The 18,565-nt window shown below is 39.0% G+C and overlaps 1 protein-coding gene across 10 annotated transcripts in view; it reads left to right on the top strand.

Annotated features, from left to right (window-relative positions):
* The window catches only part of MCTP1 (multiple C2 and transmembrane domain containing 1), a 1,073,276-nt gene that overhangs the window by 237,440 nt on the left and 817,271 nt on the right, over positions 1-18,565 (top strand). For all 10 annotated transcript variants that reach the window (XM_061424408.1, XM_061424399.1, XM_061424398.1 and 7 more), the window contains exon 2: positions 17,533-17,647. In XM_061424408.1, the coding sequence (XP_061280392.1) occupies positions 17,533-17,647 (115 nt within the window). The remainder of the gene's footprint in view (positions 1-17,532; positions 17,648-18,565) is intronic.

The following is an 18,565-nucleotide window of genomic DNA, read 5'->3' as shown; positions in this document are numbered from 1 at the left end:
TTATATAATTAGAGCCTGAAAAGTTAAAATTGACTTGCAGTTTCAGATGTCTAGTTCGCTTTCTGATTTTTTTATTTTTAAATCTTGGAGCAAAGCATTAGCATAGTGGTTGAGAGTATGAACTTTTTATACTAGAAAGACAGTTTGAATCTACTGCTTTTTTGGTAGCTGAAGCAACTCATTCAACCACTCTGATCTTCAGTCTCCACATTTGTATTACTAGGATTAAAAGACTAATTATTTCTTAGGTTTTTGTGCAAAATAAATGAAACAATGCTTGTGCTCCATCCATCAATGTTAGCTATTTCATCAATTGTGATGCTTTTCTTGCAATTAATAAAAAACACAACTCAAACTGACTAAAATACTAACGGGAATTTATTGACTCACATATCTGGAAAATCTGGAGGCCATCTCAGTGGTCAAATCAAGTCATAAGAATCTGTTGTATTTCTTTCTCAATCTGGCCTTCCCCATTATTAGCTTTATCTCAGTTTAATTCCCCTCATGATCCCAAGACAGCTGCCAGTGCTCCCACAGCTGGCTACATGGTTCCTTATTCTCATCCAGGAGGAATAACTTTTCCAGTATTCTCCAACTAAACCAAAGATTTATCTTGATTGGAAGAGCTTAGGTCACATTCCCAACCAGTGGCTGACCCAGTCACGGTAGTCTGGAGGTTGGACTGGCCGGACATTCTTCACCCCAAACTGAAAAGCAAGTCAGCTTCCCACAACCCGCTGGTTATCAACAGGAAATTGAGGGCTATTAAGAAGGGGAAAGCTATAAACACCTACTTGAAAGGTGATCAGTATATTTCACCATTGTGATCACGGTTATCTAGGCACCATGGAGACGGCTGTCACTGACTAGACAGGAAGTTATCTGTGTCCCTGGGTGGGTTCAGAGAACACTTCATGTACAAGCTTGTGCTCAGTAGTGTCCAACTCTTTGCGACTCCATGGACTGTAGCCCTAGGCTCCTCTGTCCATGGGATTTTCCAGGCAAGAATACTGGAGTGGGTTGCCATTTCCTTCTCCAGGGGATCGTCCCAACTCAGGGGTTGAATCTGATTCTCCTGCATTGCAGGCAGACTTTTCTCCTGTAAAGCACTTCCTTTGTGAGTTCGTCTTAAAGCCTCAGCTACTTTAGGTACGAATCTATTTTTCACGTTATCTAGTTTATGTCCTTATCTGTAATCAGGCTCTCATTTTAAGCACACAAAGGCAGGATTGAAAGATTACATGTTCAACTAAGTGTTTTGCACATATTATTTATTGTTTATTTAAATAATCTCCACAACAACTCTATCAGGTAGGAACCATTTTTATCCCTACTTTTTAAGGTGAGAACCTTAGCTATTGAGTGACAGAGCCATTTTTTTTTTTAATTGACTGGAATCTGCTGTCTTCTGAAAGCAAGAAGGAAATTTGGAAGTAATACAGATCAATCTCCTCTTTCGACAGATGAGGGCTTGAGGGTCAAAGAGAATAGGTTATTTGCTGGAAATAAAGTTAGTTTTATGGAGGTGAAGGAAGAAAAACTCAAGTCTGGTGACTTAGAGCCTAATGTGTGGTAACTGGGAACATCCTTCTCAGTTACCTGTGGTTAAAATATTTGCAGTGGCTCTACTCTGAAATTATTTTTATTGAACATAATTAATGTGTAACAGTATCCCTTAAATACATCACCCCCAGTTACCTGTGAAATGAGAGAAGAGCAAGGGGCTGCTGCTGAGGTGGGTTAGGTGAATCAGTCACTGACATGCCTTCTTTGAAGTGTATCATTATACTTACTAAGCAAAGACCAAATTAGAAGGGTTGCCCCCATCAAACACTAGGTTATCTGCACAAAAGAATTAGCTGTATGGAAGCTTTTTTTAAATTAAGCTTATTGTTTTAGAATAGTTTTAGGTACGCAAAAAAATTATGAAGCTATTTTAGGTTTACAAAAAAATTATGAAGGTAGAAAGAATTTTCATACACCTCATGCCTAACTTTCCCTGTTGTTACTGTCTGACATTGTTATGGTACATTTGTCACAACTAATGAACCAATATTGGCCCATTAATATGAGCTAAAGGCCATCCTTTATTCAGACCTTATTTTCACGTAAAATCCTTTGTGTTCCTGGATCACATCCAGGATGCCACATTTTATTTAGCTTTCATGACTGAGCCGTCTCATGACTGTGTCAGTTTTTCAGGCTTTTCTGGTTGTTGATGACCTTGACAGTTTTGAGTTCTGTGGGTCAGATATTTTATAGAATGCCCTTCAGTTTGAGTTTTTCTGATGTTTTTCTCATGGTCAGACAGAGGTTACGTGCTTTGAAGGAAGACCACAGAGGTAAAGTAGCATTCTCATTGCAAGCCATTAAAGAAGCATACAAAATCACAATCAGCAGTGATTTTAACCTCGATCCCCTGGTTGAGATAGTACTGGCTAGGTTTCTCCAAACTGTACTATTTGGAAGGAGGTCACTGTGAATGCCCCACACTTAAGAGGTGGTGATTGACATCCTTAAGGAGCAGTACCTACATGAATTATTTTGAATTCTTCTGTACTGTAGACTTAGCTGTTCTTCCTCATTGATTTATCTATTTATTCATACAAATCATTTACTTATATCAGTATGGAATCATGGATATTCATTGTATACCTTGAGTTATAATCCAATACGGTGTTATTTATTTTGTAGCTTGAAAACTCTTTTTCTGCAGGGTTTTCAAAGATGGTAAATAATTAAAGGAAATCACAGTTTTCACGGAAGGCTACGTTGTGCCACGTTCTGAGGCAGTTCCATATTTGTGCCTTGGTTATACCTGTGAGGAATAACATGCTATTTGCACAAGTGAGTGCACAAGATCTTGTTTCAGCCACAGCTGTGCACCTGTGGCCATGAGGTTGTTTAAGCAGAAAAATTACGCATGAGTTTCATATTGAACTCATATGTAAATGAGAGTGGTACATTGATGTGCTTTGCCCAGTGTGAAGGTGTTTATCAAAGCAAATTTATAAAACTCCATTCCATAGAATCCTTAACACTGTTTTCAAAGAGTAAAAGCAGCAGAGAATAGTATTATTTTTCTTTTTAAGTCTTAATTATTAGAACAGTACATACCATCCATTTGTAGAAAGTTTGAAAATTTCTGAAAAATAGGAGGAAACTAACATTACCTTTAATCTCATCCACAGACTAGCCCGCTCATGTGTTGTTATATTTCCTTCCTTTTTTCCCACTATCTAGGTATATTTAGCCTAGTTAATTTCATTCTGTATGTAGTTTTGCATTATATTTTTCACCTCACTGTTTTTTCCTAAGCATTTGCTCATATGTTTGAAAACGGTCCACAGGGACCATCTTAAGTGAATCAGTGAGCAGAAGAGATCAGAGTCTGAGAGCAGGTAGGAGGTGATTGCAGTCTGGTAGGCAGAAGATAATTATGGTGTAGACTAGAGCAGTAGAAAAAGTTGACCAAAGAGACATGTTCAAAATATAATTGTTAGGACTTAACCATTGCCTGCTTGGGTCCAAGTATCACTGGTGCTAGATTTATACCTCAAACCCACATCTAGAGCAGAAAGGAGGAGCAGCAGGTCGAAGAAATAGAGGGCTTCTCATTCTTCTGCCATGAAACACCTCTTACCTTGTTTTCCTATGTTAGCATTTAAACTTTAAGTGCAACACTGTCTCCATGAGAGTCTTTGAAGGGAAAGAATATGTTCAAACATCTTTCTTTGTTCTCTATAACATTCATTTGGTGCTGGGGATCCAGAAGGGGATAAAAAAAGTGAGTGAGTGAATAAATTAAATCCTGAATGAAAATGAGGTGAACTTTGGGTATTTGGGGTATTGTGGGGAGGTGGAGATTAATTACTAAACTTTGCTAATTTTTTTTTCAGAAAAGTTACTATCACCATGGTTTTCTTTCAAGGAAATCAAATGTTAGAATAAAAGAAGTAGTAGAGGTCATGCTAGCTAGAGCTTTTCCAAGACACCTATGTAATTTTACCAGAAGGAACAATAGGACATTCAGACAAAGTGATATCTGATAGAAACACTAAAATCTTACTTTGATTCATTGGTTTAATAGAGTTCTGATAAAGGAACTCAAAAGTACTTGTAATTCACAGAAAAAAGTAAAAGTTGTAGAATTATTCCAAAGGAAGGAGGTATATGCATTTAAGTCTGATAAGAAGGCATTTTTGTTTAATCATAAAAGCCAGTGAGGCTATGGATCTGTGTGTTGCAAGATTTATAGATGGGAATACATGTAAACACTCAAAAGTATTTTTGAGCAAAATCCCAAATGTTTAGCGTCAATGTAACATCTGTTACACTAGCTTCTCTCTCTGAGATTGTTAGAATCTCAAAAGTTCAAATCCTCTGAAAGGAAATGTTTTCCTTTGCATATGCCCCAATTTTGGAAATAATAGAACTGGCCTAATCATTTTTAATACTTATTGGCACAAGAACTCATAGCAAGCTGGTATGTTATGCCTTTTTGTGACAAGTCTTTTCTTTTTGAGGTTTGTTTTTTTATTAACAGGTAATCTTGCACTTTTTAATGCAATTTGGTTTTTTAGAGGGGAAGAAAGAGCATGCTTGGGAATTCACTGAAAGAAAAAAGGTCAGAAGAGTTTATACAAATAAAATCTGTCTTGCTCTCGGGTCTCACAAATATTTTGCTGAAATAGTAACAATAGCAGTCATTAATTAGTATCATAATACTGAAAGTGGAAGAAGCAAACCAAGCAGAATCTACTTTCTAATCTCTGTGCTGTGTGTGATCAGCCACTTCAGTCACATCTGACTCTTTGTGACCCCAGGGACTGTAGCCCAACAGGTTCCTCTGTCCATGGGATTCGCCAGGCAAGAATACTGGAGTGGGTTGCCATGCCCTCCTCCAGGGGATCTTCCCGACCCAGGGGTCAAACCCTCCTCTCTTACATCTCCTACTTTGGCAGGCAGGTTCTTTACCACTGCTGCCACCTGGGAAGCCCCACACATACATAATGTACATTATTATTTTAAAAAATCAAGAAAAATCCTCTTTGCATTAAGTTACATGATTTTTTTTTTAATTTTCACAGAGTCTCTTTTTATTTTATTTTCTTAGGAAGAGGAAAATTAGGGTCATAGACCTCAACAAATTTTCCCTCTGCCTCAAGCACCTTAAATAATATAACTAGGTCTTGTATACAGGACTTTGTGTTCTGATTCCTGTCATCTTTCCTCTGTTTTATGATAGCTCTTTTCATCACCTGCCCCCAATAGCTACATATATTCAAATAATTTGTTAATTTGCAAAGTGTTTTTACATATTGTATCTCATAATCAAAACAGTCCTTTGCATGGAATTTTATCCCATTTTAAAGATTAGAGGAGAAAAAAAAGATGCAAAAGAATAAGTATCTTTGGCTGAAATTAAATAGTTGATATCAAGCCTGCCCTTTCATCATAAGAATTTGCCTCTTGTAACACAAAGTTTGGTTACAGGGTCGAATTACAAAAGGAATGGTCTGTACAAGAGGGTTGGAAAAAGGAATTTTATTTTCTTTCCTATGGTTCCGATTATTTTATATACTGTATGTATAGGTGGAAAGGCCATCCGTGGTAATGCAGCGATGCTGCAGAGAAACAATTAGCGGACGAGTCAAGGGTGAGTAACCAGTGTTGTGGGAGTCCCAGCAAAGATGCTTGGGGAGGACTGAATTTCATACTTTTTCAGGAGAGTGAAATACTGCTATTTAGAGGGCCCTGAAAATTTGTAAGTTCATTGGGTTTGATTTGGGCTATTACAAAGTCAAAATCCCAGAATTAAACCCAGGGTTGTAGTTCAGTTCAAAAACAAATCAGAGAGGTACCATTTCATGCCAGTCAGAATGGCTGCTATCCAAAAGTCTACAAGCAATAATTGCTGGAGAGGATGTGGAGAAAGGGGAACCCTCTTACACTGTTGGTGGGAATGCAAACTAGTACAGCCACAATGGAGAACAGTGTGGAGATTCCTTAAAAAACTGGAAATAGAACTGCCTTATGATCCAGCAATCCCACTGCTGGACATACACACTGAGGAAACCAGAATTGAAAGAGACATGTGTACCCCAATGTTCATCGCAGCACTGTTTATAATAGCCGGGACCTGGAAGCAACCTAGATGTCCATTAGCAGATGAATGGATAAGAAAGCTGTGGTACATATACATAATGGAGTATTACTCAGCCATTAAAAAGAATACATTTGAATCAGTTCTAAGGAGGTGAATGAAACTGGAGCCTATTATACAGAGTGAAGTAAGCCAGAAAGAAAAACACCAATACAGTATACTAACGCATATATATGGAATTTAGAATGATGGTAACGATAACCCTTTATGTGAGACAGCAAAAGAGACACAGATGTATAGAACAGTCTTTTGGACTCTGTGGGAGAGGGAGAGGGTAGGATGATTTCGGAGAATGGCACTGAAACATGTATAATATCATATATGAAACGAATCGCCAGTCCAGGTTCGATGCATGATACAGGATGCTCGGGGCTGGTGCACTGGGACGACCCAGAGGGATGGTATGGGGTGGGTGGTGGGAGGGGGGTTCAGGATGGGGAACACGTGTATGCCCATGGTGGATTCATGTTGATGTGTGGCAGAACCAATACAATATTGTAAAGTAATTAGCCTCCAATTAAAATAAATAAATTTAAGTTAAAAAAAAAAAGCCAAAACAAAAACAAACCAGAGGAACAGGCTTTTCTGCTTAGTTTATCTTTCTGGTTTCCTGAACGCTAACTTGTTAAGCACTATTGGTACATATCGCAGTTTACCTGGGACAGTTTTGTTTATGCCTCTTTATGCCTTACGGTTGGTAGAGGCACTTCCTTTTGCTCTTTTAAAGTGTCCCAGTTGGAATGATAGATTATGTGCTTACCTTTACCGTAAGCCTTTGCCCCAGTTCTTGTTGAAAATGTTCATGGAAACACTAAGTTTTCCGTGCTTGGTAACTGCAGGGCGATGCCCTTGTTGGAGCTCTGTTTGCGTGGGGAGCTGGCATCACAGGGGCATCTGTATGTGAATATCCATGATCACTTTAGGGTACCAGGGAGGGAGATTTGGAAGGCACGGGGCCGTTTCCATCTCTCTGCAGCTTCTCTGCTGTCCACTCTCTCCCATAGCATTTTTCTCTGGCAGTGCGTGGATTTCCCGTGTTTCTTGGGAAACCTGGCTGCTTTCTTGTTTCTCTGCTTCTTTTGCTCATTCTTGTTGCTCTTTTCTTTTCCCACTCTATTCCATTGTCAGAGCCAAGGGCTCACTTCAGCTGTCTCTCCCCAAGGGAGTTGAGAAGGGTGATTGGGGGTCAGAGAGAGATAGAAGAGTCCAGAGCAGCCTGCCCTGGCCTCCCAGCTGCTCTGGGCCTTCGGCAGTGGGAGTTCATGGATCTTTTACTCTCCTGCCCAGCTGTTGGCATCCTGTGCTGTGGTTAGTTGGTCTGTCTGAATGTCCTCCTATGAAGTTATATTCTACCCTGTATTTTCTCCACCCCATACTTCATCATAGTTACAGCACCTGTTTTCTAGTTTGGGGTCATCTGTAGGCCTTCATGACCTCTCCAGTCTCTTGATCGTCTCCTAAGTAACTTTAGCAGGCACTTTCAACTTCTCGCTGAGCTTGGTCCAAACAACCTTTGCCTAATAACAGTTTTGGTGACTAACCACCTATCACTGACCAGCCTATTCATTGTCTGCCTCTAGTTTAGGTCTCCAGATCTAATCAGCTGTGAACAAGGGGCAGGGAAGTTCAGAGTACATAGACTCAAGCATAAGCTGTCCCCTTAGGTGGGGCTGTGGATAGACAGGCCCTCTGACCAGCATCTTTAGTGGAGGATGCCCATTGGTTGGCACAAGTTTTCCTCATTCTATTTGGTTTCGCTTTCTGAAGTTGCTGAGTTGAACTCTAACTGATTATAATGTCCCCTTGACAAGTGAATCCTTGAGCTTCACTGAACTTTGAATATTCCAGTGACTTCTGAATTCTGTTTTTGACAAATTAAATTTTAAAAACTTTTTATTTCCATTTAATGGTGATTTCACTGTGCGAATTTTACTAATGTCATAGAAACTAGGAGAGATGACTAAGTAGTGTTGAACAAGATTCATCACAGCAGAGCTGCAAAGAAATAAAGGCTTTATTGGGGTTCTTAGAATTGTAATTTGGGAGACATAGATTCGAGTAGGAGTCAAAAATGTGTTCCAAGGAGGAGAGGAAAGGAAGAGTTTTATAAAGGCCAACTTTAGGGGTGTGAAAGTTGCAAAGGTTGCAAAAGTTGTTTTGAAAGAATTATGATTGGTGCTGGCAAGCTGAAGCTGTTCTTATCTATACATATTTGGTTGCTAAAGGCTATCACTAGAGGGAGGTGGAAGTCTGGTTTTATGACACGTTGCAGGTTTTCTCGCAATGTCCTTGAAATATTTGTGGTTTGGAGCAGTTCAAAAGTTTATCCTTCCACCCAGTGAGGGCAGGCTTAAACCCTGCTTCCTCAATGGTCTCTTGGCTCCATTTTAAATAGCTCTCTTGGCAATACCAACTCCATTTTGAAGTCCCTTTTTCCACAGTAGAAACTGGTAATAACTAAGTAGATGTCTTCGAGGATACCTCTTGATATCCTTAATAAGGTTCTTAAATTTTAGAAGTCAAAAAATGGCAAAGCTTTCATGAACTTTTCTACTTTCATGAAGTGGATTTTGTGGATAGACAAACAGCTACACTAAGCGTGAAACAGCTTAACCAATCTACAGTCCAGTGGGCATGGCAGTACTAGGAACACCCAAGAAAATCTCCCCAAATGCAGACATACTTCTCCTTTTCTGTGCAGTGCTGCAATAACTATTTCCTCTTGATAATAAGGATCAACCACCCCCAGCTAACACAGTAACCCCACTTTGAATTCATCAGTACCATTGTATCTTCTGGTAGAAGCTTTCTTCTGTTAGGGAAAAGGTCTTCTAAGCAGCAGAACTCAAAGTCACAGCGACCCTTTGTGGATGCCTACATATATTCCACAAGTGTTTCATGATACAAATGTTAAAAGTCTGGAAATTCTTTGTATATAAACTTCCTCAAAGATATGCTTTTATAACCGGCACAATGGCACAATGGATCAAGCTAGGGTGCAAATTGAAATCATCAGAGGATTTGTAAGAAAAATATTGATAGCTGAGTCCCACCCCCTCAAAGTTTCTGGGTGCTTACTCAAAGCCCTTGAGGTTGAGAACCACCAGTTCATATAAAATAAGGGAAAGAATGGTTTGGTATGAGGAAATTTGACATCACATGCATGGTAACTGTTCTAGTTCAAGCAAGCCAGGAACATTAGAAGGAGAGTTTCTTTAAAAATGGTGCCTTGATGGAGTAGAAGACGTGGATGCTTCCTTTCACATTCTCATGGTCCCTCTCTTCCAGTCTTGTTTTGACTTTCCTGCAAGTGACCTGACAAGGCTACACATTTATACTTACGTTATAGTTTTCAGTTTCAGATATTGAATCTGCTTTTTGACTTCAGCAGTCCCAAAACTTAAATTGAGGATTATTGTAGACATCTCCTAAGTGTGCCTAGAACTCCAGATTTAAAAATTTAAGCTTACTTCTTTTATATTCCCACCGAAAGTAACAAGGGTTATTTCTTCTTTCTGTCTTCACTAGCATTTATCTTTTTTTTTTTTTTTTCATAGTAGCCTTTCTAACAGGCATAGTTTTGTTTTTCAGGTCCCTGATAATTAGCAATGTTGAACAACTTTTCATGTTCCTGTTGGGCATTCATATGTCTTCTTTGGAGAAATATCTATTCAGATCCTTCAGTTCAGTTGCTCAGTCGTGTCTGACTCTTTGCGACCCCATGAACCGCAACACGCCAGACCTCCCTGTCCATCACCAACTCCCGGAGTTTACCCAAACTGCCCACTAAGTCAGTGATGCCAACAAACCATTTCATCCTCTGTCATCCCCTTCTCCTCCTGCCCTCAATCTTTCCCAACATCAGGGTCTTTTCCAATGAGTCAGCTCTTCGCATCAGGTGGCCAAAGTATTGGAGTTTCAGCTTCAACATCAGTCCTTCCAATGAACAGCCAGGACTGATCTCCTTTAGGATGGACTGGTCAGATCTCCTTGCAGTCCAAGGGACTCTCAAGAGTCTTCTCCAACACCACAGTTCAAAAGCATCAATTCTTTGGCACTCAGTTTTCTTTATAGTCCAACTCTCACATCCATACATGACCACTGGAAAAACCATAGCCTTGACTAGATGGACCTTGCTCATTTTTAAATGAGTTTTTTTTTTTGCTACTGAATTGTATGAGTTCCTTATATTTTATGTATTAACCTCTTACCAGATACATGGTTTACAGATCTTTTTTCTCCTTCCATAGGTTGTCTTTTCATTTTGTTGTTTCCTTTTCTAGGCAGAAGCTTTTTAAGTTGATGTTGTCCCACTTGTCTAGTCCTGCTTTTATTGCCTGAGTTTTTCATGTCATATCCAAAATTATTACCAAGACCATTGTCAAGGAGCTTTTTCCCTATGTTTTCTTCTTGAAAATTTATAACTTCAGATCTTGCACTGTTATTCATTCATTTTCAGTTGATTTTTGCATTTGGTATAAGATAAGGAGAAAGTAATGGCAACCCACTCCAGTGTTCTTGCCTGGAGACTCCCAGGGACGGGGAGCCTGGTGGGCTGCCGTCTATAGGGTCACACAGAGTCGGACACGACTGAAGCGACTTAGCAGCAGCAGCAAGGGCTTTATTACATTCTTCTCTATGTGGATATACAGACTTACCAACATCTTTTATTTAAGATGCTGTCCTTTCCCTAGTTTATATTTTTGATGCCCTTATAGAGGGTTAGTTGACTGTATGTGTGTGTTTATTTCTGGGTTTTTTATTTTGTTCCATAGATCTATTTGTCTGGTGTTTTGGTGGTGTCATCCTGCTTCAGTCACTACAGCTATGGAGTATAGTTTGAAATCAGAAAGTGTGATGCCTCCAGCTCTGTTCTTCTTTCTTAAGGTTGCTTTGGCTATTTGGGGTCTTTTATGGTTTCATATGTTTCAACAGCCCCACTTCTTGGTACTTATACAAAGGAATTTAAATCAGAACCTTAAAGAGATACCTGTACTCTCATGTTTATTGCAGCATTATTCACAATATCCAAGACATGAAAACAGCCAAAATGTCCATTGTTGGATAAAGAAAATTTGGTATATATGTACAATGGAATATCATCCAACCTTATGCAAGGAGGAAAATCTGCCATTTGCGACAGTGTGAATGGACCTGGAGAACATTGTGTGTGCACTCAGTCGTGTCCAGCTCTTTGCGACCCCATGGACTGTAGCCCACCAGCCTCCTCAGTGGGTTTTTCTAGGCAAGAATACTGAAGTGAGTTGCCATTTGCTCCTGCAAAGGATCTTCCCAACCCAGATAGTGAACTCACATCTCGTGCGTCACCTGCATTGGCTGGTGGATTCTTTACCACTAGGGTTTACCACCTGGGAAACCCAGAAAGCATTATGCCCAGTGAAAAAAGTCAGTTACGGAGAGACAAATACTGTATGACTTCACTTACATATAAAATCTAAAATAGTAAAACTCACGGAAGCAGCGAGTAGAATGGTGGTTGGCAGGGACTGTGGGAGGAAGAGAGAATGGGGAGGTAATGGCCAAAGTGAACAGAATTTCACTGCAGGATGAATAAGGTCTGGAGCTCTACTCTCTAGCATATTATCCATAAGTAACAGTACTGTATTGCATACTTAAAATATTCTAAGATGGTAGACTTCATGTTAGGTGTTCTTACCACATATATAGGTACACACTCACATATACATACAAATAACAATCGGAACAATAGAGAGGTGGGAGGAACCTTTGGAAGGGGATGGATGTGGTTTTTTCGGTCTTGATAGTGGTGATGTTTTCACAGGTGTCTACCTATTCCCAAACTCATGGAGTTGCATAAATTACATACGTACAGCTTTGACTATCACACCTCGATAAAGTGGTTAAAAAATAGCAACATCTGTCTAAATGTGGGACATGGCAGTTTAGTGAGAGGGAGGGAACATTTGAATTTCCTGTAATAGTCACTAGATAAATGTTAAATCTTAAAAAAAAAAAAAAAAAGGTTTGTTTTAGAGCTGTGTATGTGCCTGGTACTTCAGATACATCTTTCCTAATATGTCCTTATATTTGATAAATTTGAAAAAGATGCTTTATACCCATAAAAACTGTATTTCTAATATCCCTCCATAACACAGTTTTCTTCTTGGTACTATTTCAATGAGCCTGAGGGGAGATGTATCTATAGCTCTGTCTAAGTTCTTGACTTTCTTTTTTCCAGGAATGGGGGTATCCTTACAGGTTGCACCAGAGGTGGCCTGGAACCTGCTGCTCCTCTCTTTTCTGCTCTCTCTTCCTGATACTACCAGTCTCCCGGCAGCTCAGCTCAAACTTCCGTGTGACTCATCTGTCCTTTTCCCGTATGTCCTCCATCTTGTCAGTTGACAATTCAGTTGACTGACTCTCTTCAATATCTCTCAAAGTCATCTTTTATTCCCATTACCACGACTAGATCAAGCCCTTGTAACTTAAACTGTCGTAAAACCTTTAAAATAATTCCGGTATCCACAGGGTTTCTCTACTCTCATCCAACCTACATAGAGGAAAGGCCGAGTTTTGTTCCTCTCTGAAATCTAGTAACATTATTCAGAGCAGGAAATGTGAAAGACAGGCAGTAAATGTTTGTTCAATGAGTCCTGGCTATGTCTCTTCAAGAGCCCGTGAGAGTTTCCTGTTGCCCACAGTTGGAAACTCTGCTAAGGCTGGTGTGACTGAACATCAATCTTCCTTTCTACCTTATTTCTCACACAATGCATTGATGCACCCTCTTATGACTACTCAGTGTTGGGCTCATGTTGCTATTCCCATCCTCCCTTCTCCTAGATCTTTCTTTGTCAAGTCTTACTTCTGTTTTCAAACTGCTTTATTGTCCTGGCTATGAAGCTGCCTCAGATTCTTTTCCCATAATAATTGGTCTTTCTTGCCTGCTCTCCCAGTGACTTAATGACTCCATTATATTACAGTCTGTCTTTAATCCTACCTCTTGAGTGGACATGGTTTAAGTGTAATTGTAATCAATTGTTAATTTTGGCTTAGAGCAGTGTATTGAGAAGGACTCTCTTGACTAAAGGTGCCGAAACAGATTAGATGCCATCCATGGACACAGGAGAGGAGAGAGGCCAAAGTACCCATGGAGTAGTCAGATTTGTCACAGAACTCCATGTATGTGTCCACTCAGCTGGGTCTCGCGACCTTAAACACATCTTCTATCCTCATAGACTCCATCACACTTTGTGCTCAGATCCTTAAACTTTTAACAACAGAGAACAGAGTGTTTATAATCTAAAATGGCAAAATTTTAGATATAATATGATAATGGATAAGAGATGTATACAGTGTTAATGAAATGGTCATTGGAGGGACTGATGTTGAAGCTGAAACTCCAATACTTTGGCCACCTGATGCGGAGAGCTGACTCATTTGAAAAGACCCTGATGCTGGGAAAGAGTTGGATGGCATCACCGACTCAATGGACATGAGTTTGGGTGAACTCCGGGAGTTGGTGATGGACAGGGAGGCCTGGCGTGCTGCAGTTCATGGGGTCGCAAAGAGTCGGACACGACTGAGCAACTGAACTGAACTGAATGAAATGGTAATTGAAGACTGGGCAGGAGTACATGGAGAATAAGATGGGGAAGTTGGTATACATCTGAAGGAAATGAAATCAATTTCTTGGAGAGATATCTGCAGTACCACCTTTATTACAGCATTATTCACAGTAGCCAAAATATGGAAATAACCTAAATGTCTGTCATAAGAGAAAGGGATAGAGAAAAAATATGAGCTGTAAATACACACACACAGAATTGAATATTATTCAGGCTTTTAAAAGCCAATAAATATAAATCCAGCAAAGTTGTCTCTTAACTAGGTGTTAAATTTTCAAACAGCAAAACTAGAAAACCTAGTGTAATTATAATTACCTTTCAGTTCAGTTCAGTTGCTCAGTTGTGTCCAACTCTTTGCGACCCCATGGACTGCAGCATGCCAAGCCTCCCTGTCCATCGCCAACTCTCGGAGCTTACTCAAACTCATTTCCACTGAGTTGGCGATGCCATCCAACCATCTCATGCTCTGTCGTCCCCTTCTCCTCTCACCTTCAATCTTTCCCAGCAGCAGGGTCTTTTCCAATGAATCAGCTCTTCTCATCAGGTGGCCAAAGTATTTGGAGTTTCAGCTTCAGCATCAGTCCTTCCAATGAATATTCAGGACTGATTTCCTTTAGGATGGACTGGTTGGATCTCCTTGCAGTCCAAGGGACTCTCAAGAGTCTTCTCCAACACCACAGTTCAAAAGCATCAATTCTTCAGCTCTCAGCTTTCTTTATAGTCCAACTCTCACATCTACACATGATGACTAGAAAAACCATAGCCTTGACTAGACAGATCTTTGTTGGCAAAGTAATGTCTCTGCTTTTTAATATGCTGTCTAGGTTGGTCATAACTTTTCTTCCAAGGAGTAAGGGTCTTTTTATTTCATGGCTGCACAAGGTCCTTAATTTGCCCATGTAGTGTAATAAGCATTTTAAAATGTTAAACCAAACACTCTATAAATTATTCACTCTAAACTTCAAGAAACACTGAATAGAGCAATGAAATCTACAAAAATACACAGATATCTGAGCATTCAAACTTTTCTGCCTCTAAAGTAATACTAGAAGAGGATGCAGGGTGGGTAGAAAGTTTCTACTTTCCTATAGATTTTATTCCATTTTTTAGAAAGTAACTACATTTAATATTTGTTAGTGCATTTATTTTGAAACAATATATATATATAATAGAGCCTCAAGAAAGGCTCAGAACATAGTCTTTTACATGTTTGCTGGATTTTAATTTAAATCTTGCTTATTAATTAAACCCACATACAAACTGTTCTTTGAAAAGGCAGTCAGAAGGCGTTGGTTGGCTTCCTCTTACCAAGTGGGCATCTTCTGTGTGGTCCAGCGAAGAGCTATCACTCTTGCCATTTATGCTAGATTCAAGGCACTTCACCATAGCACTGGAAATGTGTTTTGAAGAAAGATGATATTTTTATGCACAAAACTTGAAAGTTGGTAACATTCAGTGCTGACTAGGGTGTAGAAAATAGGCACTTGTGCGCTTTCAGTAGGAGTGTGAACTATTTAAACCTTTTTGGAAAAATGCATCCTATAAGAGAAATAAAATCACAGGTTCTATAGTGGCAAATACTGAAGCCAATTCATATGTTCATTAGGAAAATAATTGAAATCATAGCTTTTGTGCACTGTGGAAAATTAGGTATCTCAAAAAAAAAAAAAAAAAAAAACTAGATAGATCTCTATGTACTGATTTTAAAAGTGCCCATGATATTTCTAAGTTCAATAAATTGTGAAATAATGAACAAAATATAATATTTTGTTCACACAAAAACTGAAATCTAAAAGCCAGAATGGTATATAATATTTTGCCTTATCCATGCATATCATTTGATGGTTCTGATGTTAAAGAATCTTCCTGCAGTGCAGAAGACCCGGGTTCAATCCCTGGGTTGGGAAGATCCCCTGGAGAAGGGAATGGCAACCCACTCCAGTATTCTTGCTTGGAGAATTCCAAGGACAGAGGAGCCTGGTGGTTTATATAGTCCATGGGGTCTCAAAGAGTCTGACACAACTGACTGATTAACACTTTCACTTTCATCATTCCAGAAGTCAAAGTGTTAGTCACTTTTACTTAGTGTGTATATATATATGTACATATATACATATATATATATACTTCTGTATATTTATATTTATCAGAGAAGGCAATGGCACCCCACTCCAGAGGAGCCCACCAGGCTCCTCTGTCCTCGTGTCCGAGAAGAGTCGAACACGACTGAGTGACTTCACTTTCACTTTTCACTTTCATGCACTGGAGAAGGAAATAGCAACCCACTCCAGTGTTCTTGCCTGGAGAATCCCAGGGACGGGGGAGCCTGGTGAGCTGCCATCTATGGGGTCGCACAGAGTCGGACATGACCGAAGCAACTTAGCAGCAGCAGCAGCAGCAGCAGCATTTATATTTATAGAAGTATATTTATATATATTAAGTTTTTTATTTTGGGTTATAAAAGCAATATTTAGAAGATGAAAATACTGTTGAACCTTGAGGAATACTCCTATTGGGTATAAAAAATACTTTTAAATATTCTTACATTATGGGACATTTAATTTCCTTAAGTGAGTTAACTGGTTGTTCTCAGTGGAATTCGGAATTAATACTCTAAGACTTAAATTTCTATCCCATTTTTAATTTAAGCTCATTAATATTTTATTTCATTTGCGTGAGCCTATTATTTCCTCAAGTCAGATATCAACCCTTTCCTAATTTCTTGATAGTTAGAAACCAATAAAGATTTAATCAGAGATGTCTGCGACTGAGCACGCATGCGTGGGGCGAAGTGGGCATTTGAATCAGGTGGTGGTATTTTAATATTTTAACAACTTTTATAAATGTGATAATAAAATTCAGCTTCAAAAGTTTTTTTTAAAGTATGTTTATTTTTGAATTGGAAAAAAAATAAGAATTTTCAATCATCTCAAACATGTAAAGAAGTTTTCCTACTGTGCTCAACATGTCAGGAAGTATAAAATATGATCTCTAAAGTTTTTACTATATGTTTCTCTTATGTTGTTTTAGTATACAGTTATTCCTCTTTCAAGTGCATTTATTACTCAATGCCTAGTATATTGTCACTAAAGAAATTCTATAGAGGTAGCCTTGCAGAGATTTTTTTTTATTCTAAAAATAGTTTGTACACTTTTATTCCATAGAAAGCAGCATTAGGAACTTAGCCCTATTGAGAATTTCTTTCTTGCAAGTACTGTCAACATGCTGGGTGAATTTATTTCTATATAATTATATCATATTTTATGTTGGGGCTAAAATAGACATGTGTAATCCATCAGTATGAGTTCCTTTGTGTGGATAAATGAATCAACAAAGTCACCTGAATAAATCATTTTAATTTTCAACTCAGTTTTGTGGAAGTCAACTGTTCTCACACACCTTTATTCTCCATTCGTCACTGACTGTATCTTTACTTCAGACACTATTTCTGCATTAGTCTTCCTTGGTTGAATTATGTGGGGCTTTCCATGGGAAATGTTTTTCACATTATATTTGTTGTTCTAATCTGAGTCAAAACAAGAATTCCTGTAACTACTGTGTCTTAATTTTGAGTCTAAAGAATTTCATGAATTTCAAAACCTTCAGAGAACTAGGTGATGATGCTACTGGGTGAATTCACAAGATGATTTATTATATTGACTGTTTTTTAGAGTTTGCATTTAGCTATACATGGTCCCTCACAGGAGAAAATAGACATAATAAATTTAATTTTTGTATATCTTTCTTGCTTTTCAGAAAATAAATACTGCTGGAACCAGTAATGCAGATGTCCCTTTGGCTGAGCCCGGAATGTACCAATTGGACATCACATTAAGACGGGGTCAAAGTTTAGCTGCCCGAGATCGAGGAGGTAAGAACAGTGTCACCTGGAAGCTTATTCTCTGTATTTTTGACAAGCTTTGTTTTCCTTGTGGTTTCTTAAGTTAAAAAAGATCAACTGTAATATGAATTTTAGAAGTCTGGGTTCAGTGATGTTGCTCAAATTGTCTGACGCCTGTGACCAAGGAGAAAGAGGTTATGATACAAGTTCGAAAACTCTGGACTCATCCCAACCCAGACAGTGAGGTCCCTGTCACATTGCTGACAAGTTAGACCCTGCATTTTATATATAATTAGTGACAGAGTCAGTTGAGTAGATGAGGCACACATTTGAAGCCATATTGGAATTCACCTTTTCACAGACCAGAAATTCTTTCTGCTGCATAGATTTGCTCCATTGAATCTCACAAAACTGCACAATCTCATAAAACTGCATCTCACCAAAACTTTGGAGATTCCCAACATGGGATTTCCTTAAACTTGACTGGACCTGGCAATAATCCCATGGTGGATTAACAGGATTTTGTAGGTCATGATGAAAAGGAAGACAAAGCAAACACTGTTTAGTTCCTGGATTGCATATCCCAAGGCCATCTCCTGATGAACTAGCTTGGGATACATTAATTATTCCTTGAACCCTGATTAGGGGTAGGACAAAAGGTATACCTTAAACAGACTTTCTAACATCTTTTGCATGTTTCAAGCTTCCAGATGTGGAGATCTGAAGGCCCCGAGGGCCCACATTCCTAAAGGAAACTGAGTTTGAATTTAACTCCTCCCACTGAGAAGGAGGAGAGTCCCTTAGCCTCTTAACTCCTTGTCAGATAACCCTGAGTGCTCCTGGCATCACAGGATTGCATTTTTTCTTCTCCTACCCTAACTGATATCTGCACTTAGGAAGTGAAAGGAAGCAAACAAGATCACAGCTGATTGGTCATGTCTGACTCCC

Source organism: Bos javanicus, chromosome 7 (genome assembly GCF_032452875.1).
Source record: "Bos javanicus breed banteng chromosome 7, ARS-OSU_banteng_1.0, whole genome shotgun sequence".
NCBI classification, from domain to species: domain Eukaryota; kingdom Metazoa; phylum Chordata; class Mammalia; order Artiodactyla; family Bovidae; genus Bos; species Bos javanicus.
Note: the sequence above shows the minus strand (reverse complement) of the source record. Positions and strands in the feature narration are given on the sequence as shown.